Source organism: Scyliorhinus canicula, chromosome 11 (genome assembly GCF_902713615.1).
Source record: "Scyliorhinus canicula chromosome 11, sScyCan1.1, whole genome shotgun sequence".
NCBI lineage: Eukaryota > Metazoa > Chordata > Chondrichthyes > Carcharhiniformes > Scyliorhinidae > Scyliorhinus > Scyliorhinus canicula.
Genome location: NC_052156.1, coordinates 98261664 through 98286310, shown reverse-complemented (window position 1 = coordinate 98286310; position 24647 = coordinate 98261664). Strand labels below are relative to the sequence as shown.

The following is a 24647-nucleotide window of genomic DNA, read 5'->3' as shown; positions in this document are numbered from 1 at the left end:
CCCCTGCCGATTAGCCATGTCCCGTTCCCTGCTCGCCCCGGGTCGACCCTCCCCTTCTGACCCGCTCCCCATGGCGATGGCCCCCTCCCCCCACCTCTCCAGTCCTCCACTTCCCGTTTCTGGTCTTTCCAGCAGCAACCCGGTGTCCCTCCCTAACCCCCCCCCCCCCAGGCTAGGACCCCTCCTAGCCGCGATGTACCCTCCATCGTACTCCCGTAAGTCAGCTGGTTTGCGCTGACCCGGCTGCTCCTGCCACACTCCGACTCCCCCCGGCTCAGGGGGGGGGGGCCTCCCCCCCCTTGCCACTCCTCCCTGGCCCCGCTCCAACGCGGGAAAGGTCGCCATTGCTAGCCACGCCCCGCACTCCTCCCCTCCCCCCTCCTCTGCCCCGCGCGCGGGAAAACAGAGGAAAGCCCGCGCTTTCGCCCTGCCACACCCCACCCCACCATCTTCAGTTCCACCCCCGTCCCCGTCCATGCCTGTAAAGAACCCCCCCTAAGAGCCCATATCCCCGATCTGCTCTCCCCCCCGTCCCGCCTCCCCAACTTAACATTATAAATAACAGATAGATAACAAATAACAATGTACTTAACAGTCACCCTCTACCAAACAGTATAAATAACCATAAATAACCATGAATAACCACAATAACAATAAGTACGGGAAGTTGGCAAAGGGGGGGAAAAAACATCAGAAGAAAAAAAAACCCAAAGCCAGAGTTCAAGATCCAAACAAGGAAAGAAGAAGAAAAAAAAAAGGAAACCGTTCCAATAAGAGTTGCCCAGTTCCGACCCAGCCGGAAAAAAAAAAGAACCGCTTGTTCAGCTGAAAGTACCCGAGCGGCTACGGCCGCCAAGTACCCCCTGGGTCTAATTCGAGTCCAGTTTCTCTTCCTGTACAAAGGCCCACGCCTCCTCTGGGGACTCAAAATAGTGGTGTTGGTTCCTGTAGGTGACCCACAAGCGCGCTGGCTGCAGCATCCCGAACCTGATCCTTTTTGCATGTAGCACCGCCTTCGTCCGGTTGTACCGGGCCCGCCGCTTAGCCACCTCCGCACTCCAGTCCTGGTAGACCCTCACCGTCGAATTCTCCCACTTACTGCTCCTTTCCCTCTTGGCCCACTCCAGCACTCTCTCACGATCGCTGAGTCGCTGGAACCGCACCAGCACCGCCCTCGGGGGCTCATTTGCTCTTGGCTTCCTAGCCATGACCCTGTAGGCCTCTTCCAGCTCCAGGGGCGAAGGGACGGCCCCTGCCCCCATCAGGGAGCTCAGCATTTCTGCTACGTATCCCGGGAGGTCTGACCCCTCCAGGCCTTCTGCCAGGCCCAAGATCCTCAGGTTCTTCCGCCTCATTCGGGTATCCAGCTCCTCAAAACGGCTCTGCCATTTCAGGTGGAGTGCCTCGTGTACCTCTACCTTTCCCACGAGGACCGTGGCCTCCTCCTCCCTCACAGTCATCTCCTGCTGCAGCTCCCGAATCGACGCCTCTTGGGTCGCCTGGGCTCCCATCAGCCTGGTGGTCGTCGCATTCATTGACTCCAAAAGCTCCATTTTCAGCTCCGTAAAGAAGCGCAGGAGCGCGGCCTGCTGCTCCTCCGCCCATTTCCTCCATTCCTCGGGTGCGCCACCGGCCGCCATTTTGGTTTTCTTCCCCCGCTTTTTTTGGGGAGCTGCTGTTGCTTTTTTTACCACCCCACTCCGGGTACCGACCATAAAGTTGGTCTGGTTCTCCTCAGGGAGCCTTCCCCCACCGGGATTTGTCCTTACAGCGCCGTTGGGGCCCTCCAATCGGCCCGAAAACACCTTTGTAGCAGGAGCTGCCAAACGTGCGACTTAGCTGGTCATAGCCGCAACCGGAAGTCGACTTTTGCGCTTTTGAGTGCGGGACTGGAAAGCAATAGTACTCCAGCGCTGAAGCCATACAGAGTTGTATGGACTTAAGAAGCTGGAGGGACCGTAAACAGCAGAAGTGGTCAAGCAAGGGAGGCTGTGAGAGAGACCAATGTGGCCGATGTCGAGAGCAAGGCGCTGACAGCCAGCCTACAATGGAGCAGCTGCTACAGGCCATGCAGGAGGGCTTTTTAGCTCTGAAGCGCGATAATGTGGAGCCGCTCCAGAAGTCGATTGACCGATTCGAAAAAAGGCTGGAAGATCAGGCTGAGAAGCTCCAGAAGCTGGAGAAGACGGTGGAGGAGCAGGCCGACTTTCAAATGGTGGCGGAGGAGGTGGCGTGGAGATTCGGAGGTTGAGGGATCAGCAACAAATGCTCCTGGAAAGGCTGGAGGACCTGGACAACAGATCTCACCAGCAGAATATAAGAATCGTTGGCCTCCCGGAGGGTGATGAGGGGGGGCTGGATGCTGCTGCGTATGTGGAGGGTATGTTTCAGAAGCTGCTGGGGAACGAGGTGTTCCCTCGCCTGCCGACGACAAATATTGTTGGCGTGGAGGGACTCGAGGCCCCCGAAGACCGAAGTATGGTGAGCTTTCTCGGTCTAGAGAAAGTTAAGTTCGCCTTGAGATGTTCACTGTTGGGGTTCGCCCGGAGGTGGCAGCCATTGTGAGAATGGAGTTGTGGTTTGTACTATGTGTTATTTGCTTTTCTTTTTGTACAGTACTGTACAATGGCATTGTTTTATATGCCAAAAGTACCTCAATAAAATTGTTTATTTAAAGAAATATATCAGCTTTTTGGCTAAGGTCATCTAACCTAATAGGCTCAGTGTCAAGTTGTGTTTGATAGCACCCTGTAAAATGCTGTGGCATGTTGCTGAATGTACTGAAGAAACAGGTTATATTTACTGTAAAATTTGAGCAAAACTATTTCCGTTGATCAGTATCAAGAGGCAAAAATTTAAGATCGTTATCCATTGATAGAATCCCCACAGTGCAGAAAGAGGCCAGTCGGCCGGTGGAGTCCATACCAACCCTCCGATAGAGCACCCCACCCAGGCCCACAGCCCCGCCCCTTCCCCACAACTTCATCCAATCTTTTAATAATAATCTTTATTGTCTCAATTACATTACACTGCAAAGTTACTGTGAAAAGCCCCTAGTCACCACATTCCTGCGCCTGTTCGGGTACACAGAGGGAGAATTGAGAATGTCCAAATTACCTAACAACACGTCTTTCAGGACTTGTGGGAGGAAACTGGAGCGCCAACCCACACAGACATGGGGAGAATGTGCAGACTCCAGACAGACTGTGACCCAAGTCGGGAATCGAACCTGGGACCCTGGCGCTGTGAAACAGCAGTGCTAACCACTGTGCCATCATGCCATCCAAAGATTGATGAGAGAGGCTAGGAGTTAGACGGTCAGTTCATAAGACATGGAATAACACACTGGAAGTAATAGTCCACAACAGCTTTTGAAAGGGAAATGAAAAATGTCAAATATTAAGGAGAGGCTCAAGTGGCATTGAGCTGGTACAAGAAGGGCTGAGGGGATACCTATTCTGCTTCTACAATTTCTACCAGGTCTCAGCAGAAGTTTTTGTAATTTTGCATGATTTCCCTTCTCTTCAAAAATATATAAAACAAAACAATCCAGAGGGCTCAAGTCAACAGCTGAAAACAAATGGGCTTAGAGCAGAATGACTGGAAGTCCCTGCTCAGGGACTGCAGGTACATTGAGGACAAATTATCGACTACACTATGATGGGGAGAAATGTAAAGCACTGTTGCAACTGAAAATCGTTTTGTGAACAGAATGAACAGACTTTATTTACTTAATAATGGAAACTATTGGATTCTGTTTTTTTAAATGATGCAGTAGTTAATTTTTTTCTGAATAGGTTGGACAGTCTAGAGAAATTGATAAGGACTGACTGATAGTATAAGACTATGGAGGCCAATTTCCTCTTTTTTTGGAGAAAATATTTTATTGAAGCATTTGTAATTTGCAGTTTAACACATTGACATCTCTTAAACAACCGACACACACACACAAAAAAAAAATAACAAACCTACAGAATAACACCCCCCTACTCCCCTGCTGTATTCTCTGTCCCATTGTAACACTGCCATGCCTCCTGTCCCCCCCCCCCCCTTTCCCTCTACCCCACCCTCCTTACAGCTGACATTCAATTTTCCTTGAAGTAGTCTGCCTCTCAGGGTGAACCCTTGAATTGATCCTCTAAAAGCAATATTAATTTTCTCCAGACTGAGAAACCCTGCCATATTGCTGACCCACACTCTTGACTTCGGGGACTCCGAGTTCCTCCATCCCAGCAAAATCTGTCTCCGGGCCACCAGGGAGGTGAAGGCCAGAACATTGGCCTCCCTCCCTCCTTTGACCCCTGGATCTTCCGATACCTCAAATATTGCCAATTCTGGACTCGGAGTTACCCTTCCTTCCAGTCTCTTCTGCACCCTCTCTAAAGCCTCCACATCCTTCTGGTAGTGCGTCAACCAGAATTGAACACTACGCTCCAAGGGTGGCCTAACTAAGGTCCTATACAGCCGCAACATGACTTGCCAATTCTTATACTCAATGCCTTGGCCATTGAAGGCAACCATGCCGTGTGCCTTCTTGACTACCTTCTCCACCTGTGTGTGACCTGTGGACCTGTACACCGAGATCTCTCTGACTTTCGATACTCTTGAGGGTTCTACCATTCACTGTATATTCCCTACCTGTATTAGACATTCCAAAATGCATTACCTCACATTTGTCCGGATTCAACTCCATCTGCCATCTCTCTGCCCAAGTCTCCAAACAATCTAAATCCTGCTGTATCCTCTGACAGTCCTCATCGCTATCCGCAATTCACCAACCTTTGTGTCGTCTGCAAACTTACTAATCAGACCAGTTACATTTTCCTCCAAATCATTTATATATACTACAAACAGTAAAGGTCCCAGCACTGATCCCTGCGGAACACCACTAGTCACAGCCCTCCAATTAGAAAAGCACCCTTCCATTGCTACTCTCTGCCTTCTGTGACCTAGCCAGTTCTGTATCCACCTTGCCAGCTCACCCCTGACCCCGTGTACCAGTCTACTATGAGGGACCTTGTCAAAGGCCTTACTGAAGTCCATATAGACAACATCCACTGCCCTACCTGCATCAATCATCTTTGTGACCTCTTCAAAAAACTCTTATCAAGTTAGTGAGACACAACCTCCCCTTCACAAAACCATGCTGCCGCTCACTATTACGTCCATTTGCTTCCAAATGGGAGTAGATCCTGTTTCGAAGTATTCTCTCCATTAATTTCCCTACCACTGACGTAAGGCTCACCGGCTTGTAATTCCCTGGATTATCCTTGCTACCCTTCTTAAACAAAAGAACAACATTGGCTATTCTCCAGTCCTCCGGGACATCACCTGAAGACAGTGAGGATCCAAAGATTTCTGTCAAGGCCTCATCAATTTCCTCTCTAGCCTCCTTCAGTACTCTGGGGTAGATCCCATCAGGCCCTGGGGACTTATCTACCGTAATATTTTTCAAGACGCCCAACAGCTCGTCATTTTGGATCTCAATGTGACCCAGGCTATCTACACACCCTTCTCCAGACTCAACATCCACCAGTTCATTCTCTTTAGTGAATACTGATGCAAAGTATTCATTTAGTACCTCGCCCATTTCCTCTGGCTCCACACATAGATTTGCTTGCCTATCCTTCAGTGGGCCAACCCTTTCCCTGGCAACCCTCTTGCTTTTTATGTACGTGTAAAAAGCCTTGGGATTTTCCTTAACCCGATTTGCCAATTACTTTTCGTGACCCCTTTGAGCCCTCCTGACCCCTTGCTTAAGTTCCTTCCTACGTTCCTTCTATTGCACACAGGCTTTGTCTGTTCCCAGCCTTCTAGCCCTGACAAATGCCTCCTTTCTCTTTTTGACGAGGCCAACAATATCTCTCGTTATCCAAGGTTCCCGAAATTTGCCGTATTTATCTTTCTTCCGCACAGGAATATGCTGGTCCTGAATTCCTTTCAACTGACATTTGAAAGCCTCCCACATGTCAGCTGTTGGTTTACCCTCAAACATCTGCCCCCAATCTAGGTTCTTCAGTTCCCGCCTAATATTGTTATAATTAGCCTTCCTCCAATTTAGCACATTCACCCTAGGACACCTCTTATCCTTGTCCACCAGCACTTTGAAACTTACTGAATTGTGGTCACTGTTCCCGAAATGCTCCCCAACTGAAACTTCTACCACCTGGCCGGGCTCATTCCCCAATACCAGGTCCAGTACAGCCCCTTCCCTAGTTGGACTATCTACATATTGTTTTAAGAAGCCCTCCTGGATGCTCCTTACAAAATCTGCCCCGTTTAATCCCCTAGCATTAAGTGAGTCCCAGTCAATATTGGGGAAGTTGAAGTCTCCCATCACAACAACCCTGTTGTTTTCACTTGTTTCCAAAATCTGTCTACCTACCTGCTCCTCTATCTCCTGCTGGCTGTTGGGAGGCCTGTAGTAAACCCCCAACATTGTGACTGCACCCTTCTTATTCCTGATCTGTACCCATATAGCCTCGCTGCTCTCTGAGGTGTCCTCCCATCGTACAGCTGTGATATTCACCCTAACCAGTAGTGCAACTCCGCCACCCCTTTTACATCCCCCTCTATCCCACCTGAAACATCTAAATCCTGGAACGTTTAGCTGCCAATACTATCCTTCCCTCAACCAGGTCTCTGTAATGGCAACAACATCATAGCTCCAAGTACTAATCCAAGCTCTAAGTTCATCTGCCTCACCCGTAATACTTCTTGCATTAAAACATATGCACTTCAGTCCACCAGACCCGATGTTTTCAGCAACATCTCCCTGTCTGCTCTTCCTCAGAGCCATACTGGCCCTATTCCCTAGTACTCCCTCAATGCTTTCACCTTCTGACCTATTGCTCCGGTACCCACCCCCCTGCCATACTAGTTCAAACCCTCCTGTGTGGCACTAGCAAAGCTCACGGCCAGGATATTTATGCCTCTCCAGTTTAGATGCAACCCGTCCTTCTTATACAGACCACACCTGCCCCGGAAGAGCTCCCAGTTGTCCAGATAACAGAAACTCTCCCTCCTACACCAGCTGTTTAGCTACGTGTTTAGCTGCTCTATCTTCCTATTTCTAGCCTCACTGGCACGTGGCCCAGGGAGTAATCCCGAGATTACAACCCTCGAGGTCCTGCCTTTTAACTTTCTGCCTAGCTCCCTGAACTCCTGCTGCAGGACCTCATGCCCCTTCCTGCCTATGGCGTTAGTACCAATATGTACAACGACCTCTGCCTGTTTGCCCTCCCTCTTCAGGATGCCCGCTACCTGTTCGGAGACACCCTGGACCCTGACACCAGGGAGGCAACGTTCCATCCAGGAGTCTCTTTCACGTCCACAGAAGCGCCTATCTGTGCCCCTGACTATAAGAGTCTCCTAAGTCCCCAAAGTGTCTCGCACAGACAGTTTGGCAATGATTCCCTTCTCATTACACAGTACCCAGTCTTAGATGGCCAGCTCTCTAGTTGGTTCCTCCACATATTGGTCAAGAAAACCATCCCGTATACACTCCAGGAATTCCTCCTCTACGGCATTGCGGCTAGTTTGATTTGCCCAATCTACGTGAAGATTAAAATCATCCATGATCACTGATATTCACTTGTTACATGCATCTGTAATTTTATGTATAATGCCATTCCCAACATCAGCACAGCAGTTTGTGGGTCTATATATGACACCCACTAATGGGCCCACTAGGGGCTGGTTTAGCACGGGGCTAAAGAGCTGGCTTTTAAAGCAGACCAAGGCAGGCCAGCAGCACGGTTCAATTCCCATACCAGCCTCCCTGAACAGGTGCCGGAATGTGGCGACTGGGGGCTTTTCACAGTAACTTCATTTGAAGCCTATTTGTGACAATAAGCGATTTTCATTTTTATTTTCAATGTTTTTTGCCCCTTGGTGTTTCTTAACTGTACCCATACAGACTCCACAGTGACAGAGCTAATATCCATTTTCACTATTGTGTTAATTTCTTCTTTAACCAGCAGTGCCACACCAGCACCTTTTCTTTTATGCCTGTCGTTCCTAAATACTGAATACCCTGGGACATTCAGTTCCCATCCCTGGTCACCCTGCTGTCATGTCTCCGTAATCCCAATTATATCAGACCTATTTATATCTATCTGCGCGATTAGTCATCCACTTATTACAAATGCTCCTTGCACATTGTCTTGCTCCCAATACTTTTCTCCTTTGCCCTGCTTGTATTTTGTATAGGTTGGTTTCTCCACCTATCACTTTTCTTATTCACCTTTCTACCCTGTGTTTTTATCCTTGCTCCCTCTTTCTCTGACTCCTTGCATAGGTTCCCACACCCCTGGCATATTAGTTTAAACCCTCCCCAACCGCTCTAGCAAGTAGCCCCCCCAGGACATCAGTCCCAGTCCTGCCAGGTGTAACCCGTCCAGTTTGTACAGGTCCCACCTCCCCCAGAACCGGTCCCAATGCCCCAGGAATCTGAAACCCTCCTCCTGACACCATCTCTTCAGCCTCGTATTTATTTAATATATCCTGTCATTTCTGCTCTGACTAGCACGTGGCACCGGTAGTAATCCTGAGATAACTACCTTTTGAGGTCCAATTTCTTAACTTCCTTCCTAGCTCCCTGTATTCTGTTTCTGGACCGCATCCCTTTCTTTACCTATGTCGTTTGTACCGATGTGTACCATGACCACTGGCTGTTCACCCTCCCTCTCCAGAATGTCCTGTACCCGCTCCGAGACATCCTTGACCCTAGGACTTCTGGAGGAAACCGGAGCACCTGGAGAAACCCACGTAGACATGGTGAGAACGTGCAGACTCTTCCCTGGAGAAAATCATCGTCCATGCAGAAGTCATGGGTGAATTTTCAGGAGGGTGTTGAACCCAACACATTGGAGGACCTCATTGTTTGTGATTTTGTTTGTCCTTCAATCAAATTCTCATGATGGGCCACTGTTGTCTTTGGAAGTGTTCTGGAGCTTTAACGTGAAGCCTGTAGCAGACCCTGAATTCTGCTCCATACAGCAGGGTGACAAGGACAGTGGCCTGTAAAGTTAGATTCTGTGAATGGCAATTTGGGGTGTGTTAAAGCTCCTTTTGCTCCATTTAATGTTTCCATTAAAATTAATGAAAACATGTGTGTTTGCTATATGAAATTATATTAAACAGAATTTATTGTCTTCATAAGTATGTCCATTGAACCAAGTACCTTCATAATATTTAATAATTAACCTAATGTTTTAATAGTTGTTTCTTTCCTTGGTTTTCTCCTGCAACTTGCTGTCTTTAGTTTACATGATAATATAAATCCTGTTGACACTAAGTAAGGGAATGTTATCAAAGGAACAGATTCATCATTTCTTCTCTTACCTGGCAAACCAACAATACTAGTAAGATAATTAAAAGATTAGGCTTGTACAGTAGAAATTAATGTTTTGCCAATGTATGCTTGCAGGAAAACAGTTTGAAGCTTTGCTAAATCATTCACGTGCAGCTTTTGTTTTTCAGTTGAAGGCAGAAGCAGTGGCAGAAGTTGCTACTGCGAGAAAAAGACAGCATCAGTCCTCCTTGCAATACTTCTGCGCCTTAAACGCACTTCAGTACAGGAAGCGGGTGGCAATGCTGGATCCATTGCTTGGTTTTACACAGAGTCAGGTTAGTGAATCTGTCAGACCTTGTATACAATTTGGGTGTTACAAAGGTTCTGTTTTGTGAATTTTGTAAATAATGAAATATATGGCCTCACTGTGAAGCTCAAGATGTAGAGTGTTAGAATTTACTCTCCATGCGGTAATAAATCCACCACAAACTATCTTGTGTTGATGAGGCATCCACAATTCCTGTCTCCTGAGAACTTCAGAGCAGAAAAATAATGAACTAAAAAATATATGATCGGCCTTTGCAGCAATCCAGTCGATCCCAATACCCCAGTTCTACCCACAAAGCCCCACAAGTTTATTTTCAAGTGTTCCCCAGTTTTGTATTAATATCATATTATTTCTTGTTTCCAGAAAATTCCAAATTGTATCCTTTCATTGCATCAAAAGTTATTCCTCACATCTTTTGCTGAAAACCTTAAACCTGTGTCTGTTCGTTCTTGTCATGGGAATAACTTTCCTTTGTCTACCTTATCCAAATTTATCATAATCTCTATCAAATCTCCCTCAACTTCCTTTGCTCCAAGGAGAGAACAATCATAGCTTCTCCAATCTATCTTTGTAACAAAAATTTGGGGCAGCATGGTGGCATAGTGGTTAGCACTGCTGCCTCACACCTCCAGTGTCCCAGGTTCAATTCCAGTCGCGGGTGACTATTTGTGTGGAGTTTGCACTTTCTCCCCGTGTCTGCCTGGGCTTCCTCCTGGTGCTCCGGTTTCCTCCCAGAGTCCAAAGATGTGCAGGTTAGGTGGATTGGCCATGCTTAATTACCCCTTAGTGTCCAAAAGGTTAGGTGGGGTACTGGGTTACGGGGACAGGGTGGAGGCATGGGCTTAAGTAGACTGTTCTTTCCAAGAGCCGGCGCAGACTCAATGGGCCGAATGGCCTCCTTCTGCACTGTAAATTCTATGACTATATTGTCATCCAGAATTATTCTGGTAAATGTCCTCTGCACCTTGTGAATCCTTAAATCCTCCTTGAGAGTGGTGACCAGAACTGACTGAACCAGAGTTTTAGAAATGCTCATAATAACATCCCTGCTTTTGTACTCAATATCTCCATCTATGAAGACCAAGGTGCTCTATGCTTTACAGATGACTCTCTTGATGGCCTGCTATCTCCAGATCCCTCTGTCCTTGCACATTCTTCAGAACCATATCATATTGCAGTTGATTGGTATCATCCTCACTGTTTGCCACACCTTCAACTTCGGTGCCGGCAGCAAATTTTGAAATTTTACTATGCAAGTCATTTATATATAATCACAAAGACACTGACCCTTGGGGAATACCATTGACTTCCATCTTCCAAACTGAAAAACAACCCTTTGCACTTGTTATTTCACCCACTTTTTTATTCCAGTTGATACTGACCCTCCTAATTCCATGAGCCCCAATTTTATATCCGTCCTTAAATAAAGAGACCAAAACTGTACACTGCTCTAAATATGATCTTGCCAATAATTACAACAAGGAATCCCTATTTTTCTATTCTTCCCCGTATCTAGGGAAGATGAAAGATTATGACGAGTCCTTCCACCACTTTTACTCTCACTTCCTTTAGAAATTATGTTCCAAACCATTCAGACCAACCGACTTATCCACTCTAAACATAGACAGCCATTCAATGAATCCCTCCAGTTCAGAAGGAGGCCATTGAGGCAGCACAAACTCTCCGAAAGAGCATTCTACCTAGGCCCACCTAGAAATGCTGAACCCATGCTTGAGCAGTTGGAGACATAAGAACATAAGAACTAGGAGCAGGAGTAGGCCATCTGGCCCCTCGAGCCTGCTCCGCCATTCAATTAGATCATGGCTGATCTTTTGTGGACTCAGCTCCACTTTCCGGCCCGAACACCATAACCCTTAATCCCTTTATTCTTCAAAAAACTATCTATCTTTACCTTAAAAACATTTAATGAAGGAGCCTCAACTGCTTCACTGGGCAAGGAATTCCATAGATTCACAACCCTTTGGGTGAAGAAGTTCCTCCTAAACTCAGTCCTAAATCTACTTCCCCTTATTTTGAGGCTATGCCCCCTAGTTCTGCTGTCACCCGCCAGTGGAAACAACCTGCCCGCATCTATCCTATCTATTCCCTTCATAATTTTAAATGTTTCTATAAGATCCCCCCTCATCCTTCTAAATTCCAACGAGTACAGTCCCAGTCTACTCAACCTCTCCTCATAATCCAACCCCTTCAGCTCTGGGATTAACCTAGTGAATCTCCTCTGCACACCCTCCAGTGCCAGTACGTCCTTTCTCAAGTAAGGAGACCAAAACTGAACACAATACTCCAGGTGTGGCCGCACTAACACCTTATACAATTGCAACATAACCTCCCTAGTCTTAAACTCCATCCCTCTAGCAATGAAGGACAAAATTCCATTTGCCTTCTTAATCACCTGTTGCACTTGTAAACCAACCTTCTGTGACTCATGCACTAGCACACCCAAGTCTCTCTGAACAGCGGCATGCTTTAATATTTTATCGTTTAAATAATAATCCCGTTTGCTGTTATTCCTACCAAAATGGATAACCTCACATTTGTCAACATTGTATTCCATCTGCCAGACCCGAGCCCATTCACTTAACCTATCCAAATCCCTCTGCAGACTTCCAGTATCCTCTGCACTTTTCGCTTTACCACTCATCTTAGTGTCATCTGCAAACTTGGACACATTGCCCTTGGTCCCCAACTCCAAATCATCAATGTAAATTGTGAACAATTGTGGGCCCAACACGGATCCCTGAGGGACACCACTAGCTACTGATTGCCAACCAGAGAAACACCCATTTATCCCAACTCTTTGCTTTCTATTAATTAACCAATCCTCTATCCATGCTACTACTTTACCCTTAATGCCATGCATCTTTATCTTATGCAGCAACCTTTTGTGTGGCACCTTGTCAAAGGCTTTCTGGAAATCCAGATATACCACATCCATCGGCTCCCCGTTATCTACTGCACTGGTAATGTCCTCAAAAAATTCCACTAAATTAGTTAGGCATGACCTGCCTTTAACGAACCCATGCTGCGTCTGCCCAATGGGACAATTTCTATCCAGATGCCTCGCAATTTCTTCCTTGATGATAGATTCCAGCATCTTCCCTATTACCGAAGTTAAACTCACTGGCCTATAATTTCCTGCTTTCTGCCTACCTCCTTTTTTAAACAGTGGCGTCACGTTTGCTAATTTCCAATCCACCGGGACCACCCCAGAGTCTAGTGAATTTCGGTAAATTATCACTAGTGCATCTGTAATTTCCCTAGCCATCTCTTTTAGCACTCTGGGATGCATTCCATCAGGGCCAGGAGACTTGTCTACCTTTAGCCCCATTAGCTTGCCCATCACTCCCTCCTTAGTGATAACAATCCTCTCAAGGTCCTCACCTGTCATAGCCTCATTTCTATCAGTCGCTGGCATGTTATTTGTGTCTTCCACTGTGAAGACCGACCCAAAAAACCTGTTCAGTTCCTCAGCCATTTCCTCATTTCCCATTATTAAAACTCCCTTCTCATCCTCTAAAGGACCAATATTTACCTTAGCCACTCTTTTTTGTCTTATATATTTGTAAAAACTTTTACTGTCTGTTTTTATATTCTGAGCAAGTTTACTCTCATACTCTATCTTACTCTTCTTTATAGCTTTTTTAGTAGCTTTCTGTTGCCCCCTAAAGATTTCCCAGTCCTCTAATCTCCCAGCAATCTTTGCCACTTTATATGCTTTTTCCTTCAATTTGATACTCTCCCTTATTTCCTTAGATATCCACGGTCGATTTTCCCTCTTTCTTCCGTCCTTCCTTTTTGTTGGTATAAACCTTTGCTGAGCACTGTGAAAAATCGCTTGGAAGGTTCTCCACTGTTCCACCATAAAGTCTTAGCTCCCAGTCTACCTTAGCTAGTTCTTCTCTCATCCCCTTGTAATCTCCTTTGTTTAAACACAAAACACTAGTATTTGATTTTACTTTCTCACCCTCCATCTGTATTTTAAATTCCACCATATTGTGATCGCTCCTTCCGAGAGGATCCCTAACTATGAGATCATGAATCAATCCTGTCTCATTACACAGGACAAGATCTAGGACCGCTTGTTCCCTCGTAGGTTCCATTACATACTGTTCTAGGAAACTATCGCGGATACATTCTATAAACTCCTCCTCACGGTTGCCTTGACCGACCTGGTTAAACCAATCGACATGTAGATTAAAATCCCCCATGATAACTGCTGTACCATTTCTACATGCATCAGTTATTTCTTTGTTTATTGCCTGCCCCACCATATCGTTACTATTTGGTGGCCGATAGACTACTCCTATCAGTGACTTTTTCGCCTTACTATTCCTGATTTCCACCCAAATGGATTCAACCTTATCCTCCATAGCACCGATGTCATCCCTTACTATTGCCCGGATGTCATCCTTAAATAACAGAGCAACACCACCTCCCTTACCATCCACTCTGTCCTTCCGAATAGTTTGATACCCTCGGATATTTAACTCCCAGTCGTGACCATCCTTTAACCATGTTTCAGTAATGGCCACTAAATCATAGTCATTTACGATGATTTGTGCCACCAACTCATTTACTTTATTCCGAATACTACGAGCATTCAGGTAAAGTACACTTATGTTGGTTTTTTAACCTCTGTTTTGAATCTTAACATCTCCAGTTTTATTCCTTTTGTTATTACTGGGCCTATTCACTGTGCTCCCCTCAGTCTCTGTATCTTGTATTGTCGCCCTTATGGATTTCTGACTATGTCTTCTCTGCTTTGCACTTTTCCCCTTACTTCCTTTTGTTTCTGTCCCTGTTTTACTACCTTCCAACTTCCAGCATTGGTTCCCATCCCCCTGCCACATTAGTTTAAACCCTCCCCAACAGCTCTAGAAAACACCCCCCCTAGGACATCGGTTCCAGTCCTGTCCAAGTGCAGACCGTCCGATTTGTACTGGTCCCACCTCCCCCAGAACCGATCCCAATGCCCCAGGAATTTGAATCCCTCCCTCTTGCACCATCTCTCGAGCCACGCATTCATCCTATCTATCCTGACATTCCTACTCTGACTAGCTCGTGGCACTGGTAGCAATCCTGAGATTACTACCTTTGAGGTCCTACTTTTTAGCTTAACTCCTAACTCCCTGAATTCCGCTTGTAGGACCTCATCCCGTTTTTTACCTATATCGTTGGTGCCTATGTGCACCACGACAGCTGGCTGTTCACCCTCCCCTCCCAGAATGTCCTGCAGCCGCTCCGAGACATCCTTGACCCTTGCACCAGGGAGGCAACATACCATCCTGGAGTCTCGATTGCGTCCACAGAACCGCCTGTCTATTCCCCTTACGATCGAGTCCCCTATCACTATAGCCCTGCCATTTTTCTTCCTGCCCTGCTGTGCAGCAGAGCCAGCCACGGTGCCATGAACCTGGCTGCTGCTGCCTTCCCCTGGTGAGCCATCTCCCTCAACAGTATCCAAAGCGGTATATCTGTTTTGCAGGGAGATGACCGCAGGGGACACCTGCACTGCCTTTCTACTCTTGCTCTTTCTTTTGGTCACCCATTTTCTATCTCCCTCAGTAACCTTCACCTGCGGTGTGACCAACTCGCTAAACGTGCTATCCACGACCTCCTCAGTATCGCGGATGCTCCAAAGTGAGTCCATCCGCAGCTCTAGAGCCGTCAAGCGGTCTAACAAGAGCTGCAACTGAACACACTTCTTGCACGTGAAGGAGCCAGGGACAGTGGACGTGTCCCTGAGCTCCCACATCGCACACGAGGAGCATGACACGGGTCTGGGATCTCCTGCCATGTCTTAAACCCTTGGTAAACTTAAACAACTCGAATTTCAAAATAAAAATAAATAAATTAGACAATGAAAAGAAAAAGAGAGACTACTTACCAGTCACTTACCAGGGTTAAAAAGCACCTCCTCACACTCTGCACCAAATTACCTCACTGCACCAAATTACAAAGTTTAAATCTCTCACTCTGGATGAGTCTCACTCCGGATGTGTCTCCTGGAAAAGTGCTCGCTTACTGTGTGCGCTCTCTGTCTGTCTTTTATACAGACCTCAGCTAACCGATGACTCAAAAAAAACCTTACCTTCAAAGAGAATAATACAATGTGCCCCTAAACAGGCCTCAACAGGCCTCAGGTGATTGACAGATAACTGCCTCTCAGCAATTAGGGTGGGGGCAGCTTCAACCAATCAGACACTAAGCTCCACACTGCACTTTTAACTGAAAAACAGCAGAATTAGATTTTCCACTTACCTTTGCTGATTTACCTCACTGCACCAAATTACAAAGTTTAAATCTCTCACTCTGTATGAGTCTCACTCCGGATGTGTCTCCTGGAAAAGTGCTCGCTTCACTTCCCAACACACGTATTATAATTAAAAGAATTATAAATAATAAAAATTTATACCTTCAAATGATGCAGCTGCATTGCAATAAGGATACGGTGTGAAAGCATTGTATTTGCTTCATCAGACTAGTAATCCAGAGAGACGCATTCAAATTTCACCAAGTTAGCTGAAAGATTTTAATTTATTTGATCAAATAAATCTGGAGTAAAAAGATGGTCTCAGTGAATTGCTCAGTCGTTTCAGTCCTGTCAAATATGTTGTTTTGGATCTGGAATTGCATGGAGCCCTGACCGGGTAAGGATGACAAATTTCCTTCCCTGAAACACGCTGAATCTGATGAGTTTTTTTTAACTATAATCCAATAGTTACATGGTCACCATTATTGATGCTATCTTTTTACTCCAAATTTATTTGCCTGGATTTTGCCAAAGTAGTACAAAAGTAATCATATATTAGTATAATCTGCATCATATATTCATCTGACTGGTTATGTAACTCATAACCAGGGTAAATCATTTTATTTATCCGCTTTGTTTGAGTTATGTGGTTCCAGAACTTTGGCAAGGACTGTTCTTGACGTTTAAATCTTAAATTACAACAACAGGGTGTATTGGTTTCAGCAACTGAAATTATTGGGGAATTAAATGATGCATGTGGTCTCCAAACCTCTGCAGTGCTCACCAATGTGAAGGCCAGAGCTTGGACAGTACCACCTCGGATGTGGTAATTTTTCATACATCAGTCTGTTTAATACATATGGATTTCAGAAGTGTTTGTAACCAGATAATATGTAACAGTTATGTTGGCCTAATCTGTAACTACAGAACGTTTAAAACTTGAGAATGTATTTCTCTCATCTTGTGTATTACAGATCAACTTTTTCAAGATGGGAGTGGAAATGTTTTCTAAGAAGCTGGAAGATTTTTTAACTTCTGTTGCAACCATGGTTCAAAGGTTGTAAAAACTAGTATTTCCAACATAACAAGTATCATGTTTTAATACTTTCTTGATTTTCGGGATTTACTGCTCAGTATTTTCAAAAGTGGAGACATTCAACAAATGTCCCAAATATGCTCAATGTGAAAAAAGTTGTATTTCATTTATTGAAGGGGAATCTTTAACAGTTACTCTCCTGGTGAAACTGTTCACTGCACTAAATATGTTTGCTGTATGTTATCTATTACAGTATCCAAGGGCAACTGGACACTGAAGCTGAAAGTATGAGATTGGCCCAACAGGATCTGATGCTAACCAATGAGACTATCTATATTCCCGATAACAACACCACTGCATCCAAACCAGCTAACAGGAATCTCCTTCAAAAAGCTGGCTACCTGAATATTCGAAAGTAAGGACGTTACATTTTCAGTTTGTTAAACCTAAAGCTGTTAATATTCAAATTTTAGACTGGGACAGGCATCTGTTTGCACATGGATGTCTTATAATTAACTAGAAGGCCTGTTCTCTGCTCGGCCTGCCATCCTGCCCATATTCTTTCTGATCTTGCAGCTCCTGTCTCCCATTGAGAGAGGAAGTGAATACTACTGGCGAGCAGGGAAAACAATTCCAGACTTCCCCTGGGTGCAGAACTGGTCTATTTCCCACTAAAACCCAGATACTTTAAAATGTATTCTTTCACGTGCTGTGGGTGCTGCTAGCTGGGCCAGCATTTGTTGCCCATCCCTGATTGCCCTTTAGAAGATGATGATGAGTCGCCCACTTGGGCAGCTGCAGTCCATGTGTTGCTCGTTTTGGTTAGTGTGCTTTACACTCAATTGGCTCTGTTTTATTCCCTTGCTCTAGAGTCGCCAGGTATTTTTATGATACCACCACGAGGTTCAAGTTCAAGTGCTGATCAATAACTCAATACACCAGTTAGTAAGGTTCAAATCAAAACACATTTATTATATACAGTCAATCGCTACTCATGCATAAATACTACAAAACTAAGCTACTTCTACTACTACAGGCCAATACTTATCTTCAGGAAAAGAACCCACTGGATCAGGGAACAATGGCCTCTTGTTTAATCCTGAGACTGCAGGCTTCCAGCTGGTACGGACTAAGGGTCAGGAGCACCTATCTCGTAGCGTGCGTTGACTGGACACTTACTTGTTGGTGCAGCTGCAAGGCAGTTCAGGGTCAAGTGTTGTTTCGGTCTGCTGCGTGACCCTGCCGAGAAGTCTATTGAGAGAAACTGCCAAGAGAGCGAATTGAACTTGGGACCTGTCTTTTATAGGCCCCAGGGGCTTCGTGCCCTTTTGGGCGGATCCCGTACCTGACTCCAATCGATTGGATCACGTACCAATCGATCGGTTTGAATTCCCCAATACTGGGGCTGTTTCCTGATCGCTGGGCGGTCCTTGGGTGCTCGTTAGCCTTTTTTGTCTTGGACTCCTGCTGGAGCCGAGAAGTCTGGTTTTACCTCGATTATCCTAACTGTCGCTATTGTGCCTGGGAATCGCTCGTTAATATTCAGATTGCTGGTTTCAATGCTGTCTGCTTTCTGCAACTCGAATATACAGAAGAACTCTGCAAACTGCTTGTTTTCTCCTACTGTCCAATTTCCCCTGCGTTCTTTGCGAATCTCCATTTTAAGTCGAGAAGTGGCCAACCCAGGTGGCTACACTTCCTCCTTGTGATCCTAACTATGTCGTCTTCGTTCCCTGACCACAGCGAACCTTCTTCCATGGCCTCTACACTGTCCTCAACTATGCGAGAAGAATTTTTACCTAACAATTTCTAAGTGCCGCTATGTCATAACAGGGACATGCACTACAAAACAAGAAAAACGGTATCTCTAGCTATCCTTCATAAACTACACTAACTCAAACATCCAAACATACTAACCATACATAAATAAAACAGCAATTACATTTTTCTCTGGCTTGGCAGTCAAGCTCAGAGAAATACATTCTTACAGTCGCAAAACGAAACACATTTCTTTATTTCCACAAAACACAAACGAATGAAAGTCCTTTATTACATCTCTAGGGGTTCGGGGGCTTGGTGAAGACTGAAAATAAGGGATCTAATTCTGTAAACCGGGGTGCGAGAGCGGTAGGCTCTCCTTCGCCATTTTCTCATTCGGATCGTCTGCACGATGCTGCAGAATATTGTCAACATTAAAAGTGATTCGATTACATAGGAAAGGGAGTACCATGTTATGAACTTCTCACACCATGATAGTGTGTTGCTACTGGTCACTGGGCTCAGGGTGCTATGGGGAAGTGAATCATTAACGGCTGGGGGGGTTGGGGTGAGGGGGTTCGCGTTCGCGCGCAAATGTACATAAATTAGAACTAAAAACATGGCTATCTTCATTTTCTCTTCTTTCTTCTTCTGATCTCTTCTTGGAGCGTCTGGAAGTCTATGGGATCAAGCATAGTGTCTGTTACTATTTTGCTTAATATCTTGAACATTAGCATGTCTGTCCTCTAATGTCAATTCCCCTTTTACAATTGGTCACTCTCTGTGACTATGTGATAAAGTTTTACCCACAGTTCAGTTAGGAAGGGGGTTCCAGGATTTTGACACAGCATGGGAGCAGAGATATCGTTCCAAGTCAAGGTAGCATGTGGCTTTTAGGGAACTTGCAGGTGGCGGTTTTCCCATGCATCTACTGCCTCTGTCCTTCAGGGTGGCAGAGGCCTTGGGTTTGGAAGGTGTTGTCGAAGGAGCCTTGGTGAGTTGCTACAGTGCCGATTAGTTCTGTCAGAGTAACAGACCACACTTTTCACTGGCAGCAGCAGTGTTAATATGAGGTCGACCAAGAACCACAAGGAGGACTGTGACACAGCTGCATTGGATAGCAAGAAGTGGCATTACACTGCATATTGATGTACTGTGTAATAGGTGTACTGCGTTCTTGGCCTGGTGCCCTGTAATATCAAGAAAAGAGCAACCATTGAACTTGTCATAGCCAATGTTACTGTAGACGATATTTAGGACTAAAAGACCCAATCTAGGCAGGGAAGTAGTTTAGCTCCCAGAGGACACCTGCGTCCAGAATGTCAGTTCTGCCAGATGCCAGTTGAGGCTTTGACTGTGAAATTGCTGGAACTGCCCCAGTCAGTCAGCTAAATGGTGTGGGTGGGCAAGTGATCATAGTCAGGAGGAGGGGTAAGCCTGGGGCACTTAACACTCTTGCAGCCCTGCCCACAAGAAAACCATAAAAAATAAATTACTTGCCTTTACATCCATTGTTCTCGCCACTCTCACTTCCTGTCACTCCTTTGCCTCCGCTGCTCCAGTGCCCAAGGCGGCTGACGATGTAGAATATTATCCGCATTAGAATGGCATAATCAGACCCAGACTTCTGTGTTTGGGCATAAGGGGCAAGCTAGCTGGTCAGAACATGTCTTTTGAGAGGATTTGGTCAGTAGGTTGCTCCAAGCATTTTATCTCCGGCCATTCTTGAGCTCAATCAGGAATATGGGGCGAGATTCTCCACAAATGCGGTGAATCGTAAAGGCTGCCGTGGGACATGCTGTGACCCACGGCAGCCTTCACACCCACTTCCGGGGCCGAATCTCCCCACCGGGCGGGGCTAGGAGCGCACGGCGCGGCCTTGACGATGGTCGTCAAGGTCACGCGTCAAGCGTCACGCCGGCTGACGTGGCCGATGACGTCGGCTGCGCATGCGCAGGTTGGACAACGCCAACCCGTGCATGCGCAGTTGCCGTCTTTTCCCTCAGCCGCCCCGCAAGATGTGGCGGCTTGATCTTGCGGGCCGGCAGAGGGAAAAGAGTGCGTCCGTTACGGACGCATTGTCCCCTTGGTATGGCCGTGGTACTGCCGTGCCAATCGGGCCCCCAGATGCTTCAAACGGGCATCTGGCGCCCGTTTCACGACGGCAGCGAGCGGAGAATCGGCGCCCGCCGTAATAAACGGCGAGCAGCGCTTCGTGGCGTGGGTTGGGGGGGGGGGGAATAGCGGGAGGGCGTGAAAAATGTCGGGAGACCCTCCCGCTATTCTCCCACCCGACGCGGGGGGGCGGAGAATCGCGCCCAAGATGTTTAGTGTTGGGGTTAAAATATTTTGCAGGAACTAATGGGGTCTGATTTCAAGATTGCGGAGACACCACATCCATAGATTCCCACTGAGAACAGTCATTGTTTGCCCTTACTTTCAACTTTAGTCAAAATAGTGGGAGCCCATCAAATACTGCACGATTCAATTTGCACGGATAATAGTATTTCCATTGTATTTAATGTATGAACAGAGATGGCCTAGAAAGCACAGAATTCTCATAACCATTTAACACAATTGTTATTTGTCATAATGGAGGGTGCAAAAAGTGATCTTCCTCAAGGTTAAGTACTAGGGCTACTGCTTTTTTCAATATTTAAATGACTTGGATTTTAAAATACAGAGTAAAATTTCAAAATTTTACAATGATACCAAGCTTGGAGGTTTGGTAGACAGTGAAGATGATGTCAATCAACTGCAACAGGACATAGGCCATAGAATGGGCAGGCAAGTGTCAGACGAATTTAATAGAGAAGTGCAGGTAATGCATTTTGGCAGAAAGGATAGGAAGAGGTAACATAGACTTAATGACACCGTTTTGAAGAGTATACGGATCAGTGGATCCTGGGGAGCTCTGGGCATGGTTCTTTGAAGGACACATTGACAAAGTAGTTTGGAACTTGGAGTTCATATTTTGAGGTATAGAGGGCGAAATTCTCCGACCCCCACGACGGGTCGGAGAATAGCGGGAGGGCCTTCCCGACATTTTTCCCGCCCTCCCGCTATTCTCCCCCCCCCCCCCCCCCCCCGCCCAACTCCCGACACGAATCGCTGCCGCCGTTTTTTTACGGCCGGCAGCGATTCACAGCTGTTCGATGGGCCGAAGTCCCAGCCCTTTACGCTGTTTTTACGAACGGCAAACAGACCTGGTCTGGCCGTTCGTAAAAACGGCGGGAACAACACGCTTTTTATAACCATGGCACCGATTGGCACGGCAGTACCACGGCCGTGCCAAGGGTGCCATGGGCCCGCGATCGGTGGGCATCGATCGCGGGCAGCGGGCCCGATGCCCGCGCACTATTTGTCCTTCCGCCGCCCCGCAGTATCCATTCGCGGGGCGGCTGAGGGGCATCCCGGCCCGCGCATGCGCGGGTTTCACGCAAATACGCGATGACGTCATCTGCGCATGCGCGGGTTGGAGTCTTCCAATCCGCGCATGCGCGGCTGACGTCATATGACGCGTCAGCCGGCGCTAACTCCGGCAAGCGGGCTTAACGAAATTCGTTAAGCCCGTGATGCCGGAGCTTGCGGCGTCGGGCTGCTAGCCCCGACCGGGGACCAGAATCGGTTCCCGGTCGGGAAGGGGCGCGCTGGCGTCAAACCCGCCCGGGTTTGACGCCAGCCTTACGATTTCTCCCGTTTTGGGAGAATCGCGCCCAGAGTTCTGATGTACTGATTCAGTATTGAGTATCAAAATCATTAAATCTCTGGGTAGGCCAGTTCCAGTCACATGTGAGGGTCTTTGAGGATGCAGAGGAGATTTATCTGAATTGTTCGAGGGATCAGGAATTTTAGCTGCAAAGTTAAGTTGCGAATTGTTATTCTCCTTGGAGTAAAGGAGGTTAAGGGGAAGTTTGATATAGGTGTAAAAGATCGACAGGTTAAGATAAAGTAGACAAAGAAAACCTTTTTCCCATTAGCTGATTGCACAAGGAAAAAGGGATTCAGATTTAAGATTTTGGGAAAGATGTACAGGAGGGATGTGAGGGGAAACCTTTTAATGCCACAAATGGTAATAACCTGGAACTTACTGCATAAGAGGGCGATGGAAGCAAAGGCAATGAATGATTTCAAAAGGAAATTGGATGGGTGTTGGAGGGAAATAAACTTGCAGGGCTACCAGATAGGGTAAATGGGACTGACTGGATTGCTCGACAGAGAGCCAGCATAGATTTGATGAACTGAATGACCTCCTCCTGTGCCATAATGATTCTTTGAACCCTGAGAGCAACTGGGGACATTGGGAAGACTGGACACGGCAATCCCCCATGAGTATATTTTTTTCAATTGAGGGACAATTTAGTGTGGCCAATCCACCTACACTGCACATCTTTGGGGTGTGGGTGTGGGGGAGAGAACCCAAGCGGACACATGGAAAATATGCAAACTCCACAAGGTCAGTGAACCGGGGCAGGGGTCGAACTCAGCGCTATGAGGCAGCAGTTCATATACCATACAAAATTCCCACATTGCAGCATTTAAATGGTGGTTTCACTTTCCCTATTCCAAATGTGATAAGGTGGAAGGTGTGAGTGACTACACTGGTGCAGCCCCTTTGTCTTGCACATGATCTCTTTTGTCATTGAATCACCCCTGTTTTCCACCCTATTACAGACCACCCCATTTCATAGAATTTACAGTGCAGAAGGAGACCATTTGGCCCATCGAGACTGCACCGGCCCTTGGAAAGAGCACCCTACCCTACCTAAGCCCAAGCCTCCACCCTATCCTTGTAACCCCACCAACCTTATTTGGTCACTAAGGGCAATTTAGCATGGCCAATCCACCTAACCTGAACATCTTTGGACTGTGGGAGGAAACCGGAGCACCCAGAGGAAACCCACGCAGTCACGGGAGAACGTGCAGACTCCACACAGACAGTGACCCAAGCCAGGGATCGAACCTGGGACCCTGGAGCTGTGAAGCAACTATGCTAATCATTTGTCTTTCCACCTCCCTTTCCCCTCCTATGTACTTGTTGAATCTCTAATATCTTTACGTTCTGGCAGAAGACAATCAAAGAGAAACATTAACTGTTTTCCTCTCTCTTTCTGTTTTTATTAATTATAAATGTTTACTCGGTTGATGTAACTCTGGTATAATTGCATCGCTTTTCCCCTTTTTTCTGTTAGTAAAACGGGCCTGGTGTCTACATCCTGGGAAAGGTTTTATTTCTTTACTCAAGGAGGTAATCTAATGTGTCAGCCACGAGGGGCAGTAGCTGGAGGACTGATCCTGGATCTGGATAATTGTTCGGTTATGGCGGTGGATTGTGAGGACAGAAGATACTGTTTCCAGATCACTTCACCTTCAGGAAAAACGTATGTCACAACTACAACTTGATTCCTATACAATGTTCTCTAATAGTTATACACCTTCTTTATCATTCCTCCAATTCTGTTCACATGGCATTATTTATTCTAATGGGTGGTCTTCTGATAGGAGCAAAGTTGTTCTTCATTGTTTTAAGAAGGAAAATCCAGGTAATTTTATTCATAAACTGTTGTCAATTACAGAGTAGCTGGAATAGTTTGAAGTGGGAATTTAGCTGGAAACCTATGATGACTTTGTTTTTCTGCCCCTGGTAAATAGCGGTAGGGTGGTAAATAGTTAAGAGGGTAGCTTTAGATTACAGGACGTAGACGAGCTGATCAGGTGGCAAATCTGGGTAAGTGTGAGGTGATACACTTGGGAAGGCAAACTAGGCAATGCATGATGAATGGCAGGGCCCTGGGAAGCACCGAGGATCAGAGGGACCTTAGTGTGCAGGTACACCAGTCCCTTAAGATTGCAGAGCAGGTGGATGGAGTGGTTAAGAAGACATAGGCTATACTCTCCTTTATTAGCCGAGGCATAGAGTTTAAGAGCAGGGAGGCGATGCTGGAACTGTATAAAA

At 46.4% G+C, this 24647-nt stretch overlaps 1 protein-coding gene across 1 annotated transcript in view; it reads left to right on the top strand.

The window, feature by feature from the left end:
• appl2 (adaptor protein, phosphotyrosine interaction, PH domain and leucine zipper containing 2) overlaps nucleotides 1–24647 on the top strand; it is a 170492-nt gene that overhangs the window by 82448 nt on the left and 63397 nt on the right. The window contains exons 7-10 of the mRNA XM_038810881.1: nucleotides 9484–9630; nucleotides 16872–16954; nucleotides 17187–17348; nucleotides 23884–24072. Of these exons, the coding sequence (XP_038666809.1) occupies nucleotides 9484–9630; nucleotides 16872–16954; nucleotides 17187–17348; nucleotides 23884–24072 (581 nt within the window). The remainder of the gene's footprint in view (nucleotides 1–9483; nucleotides 9631–16871; nucleotides 16955–17186; nucleotides 17349–23883; nucleotides 24073–24647) is intronic.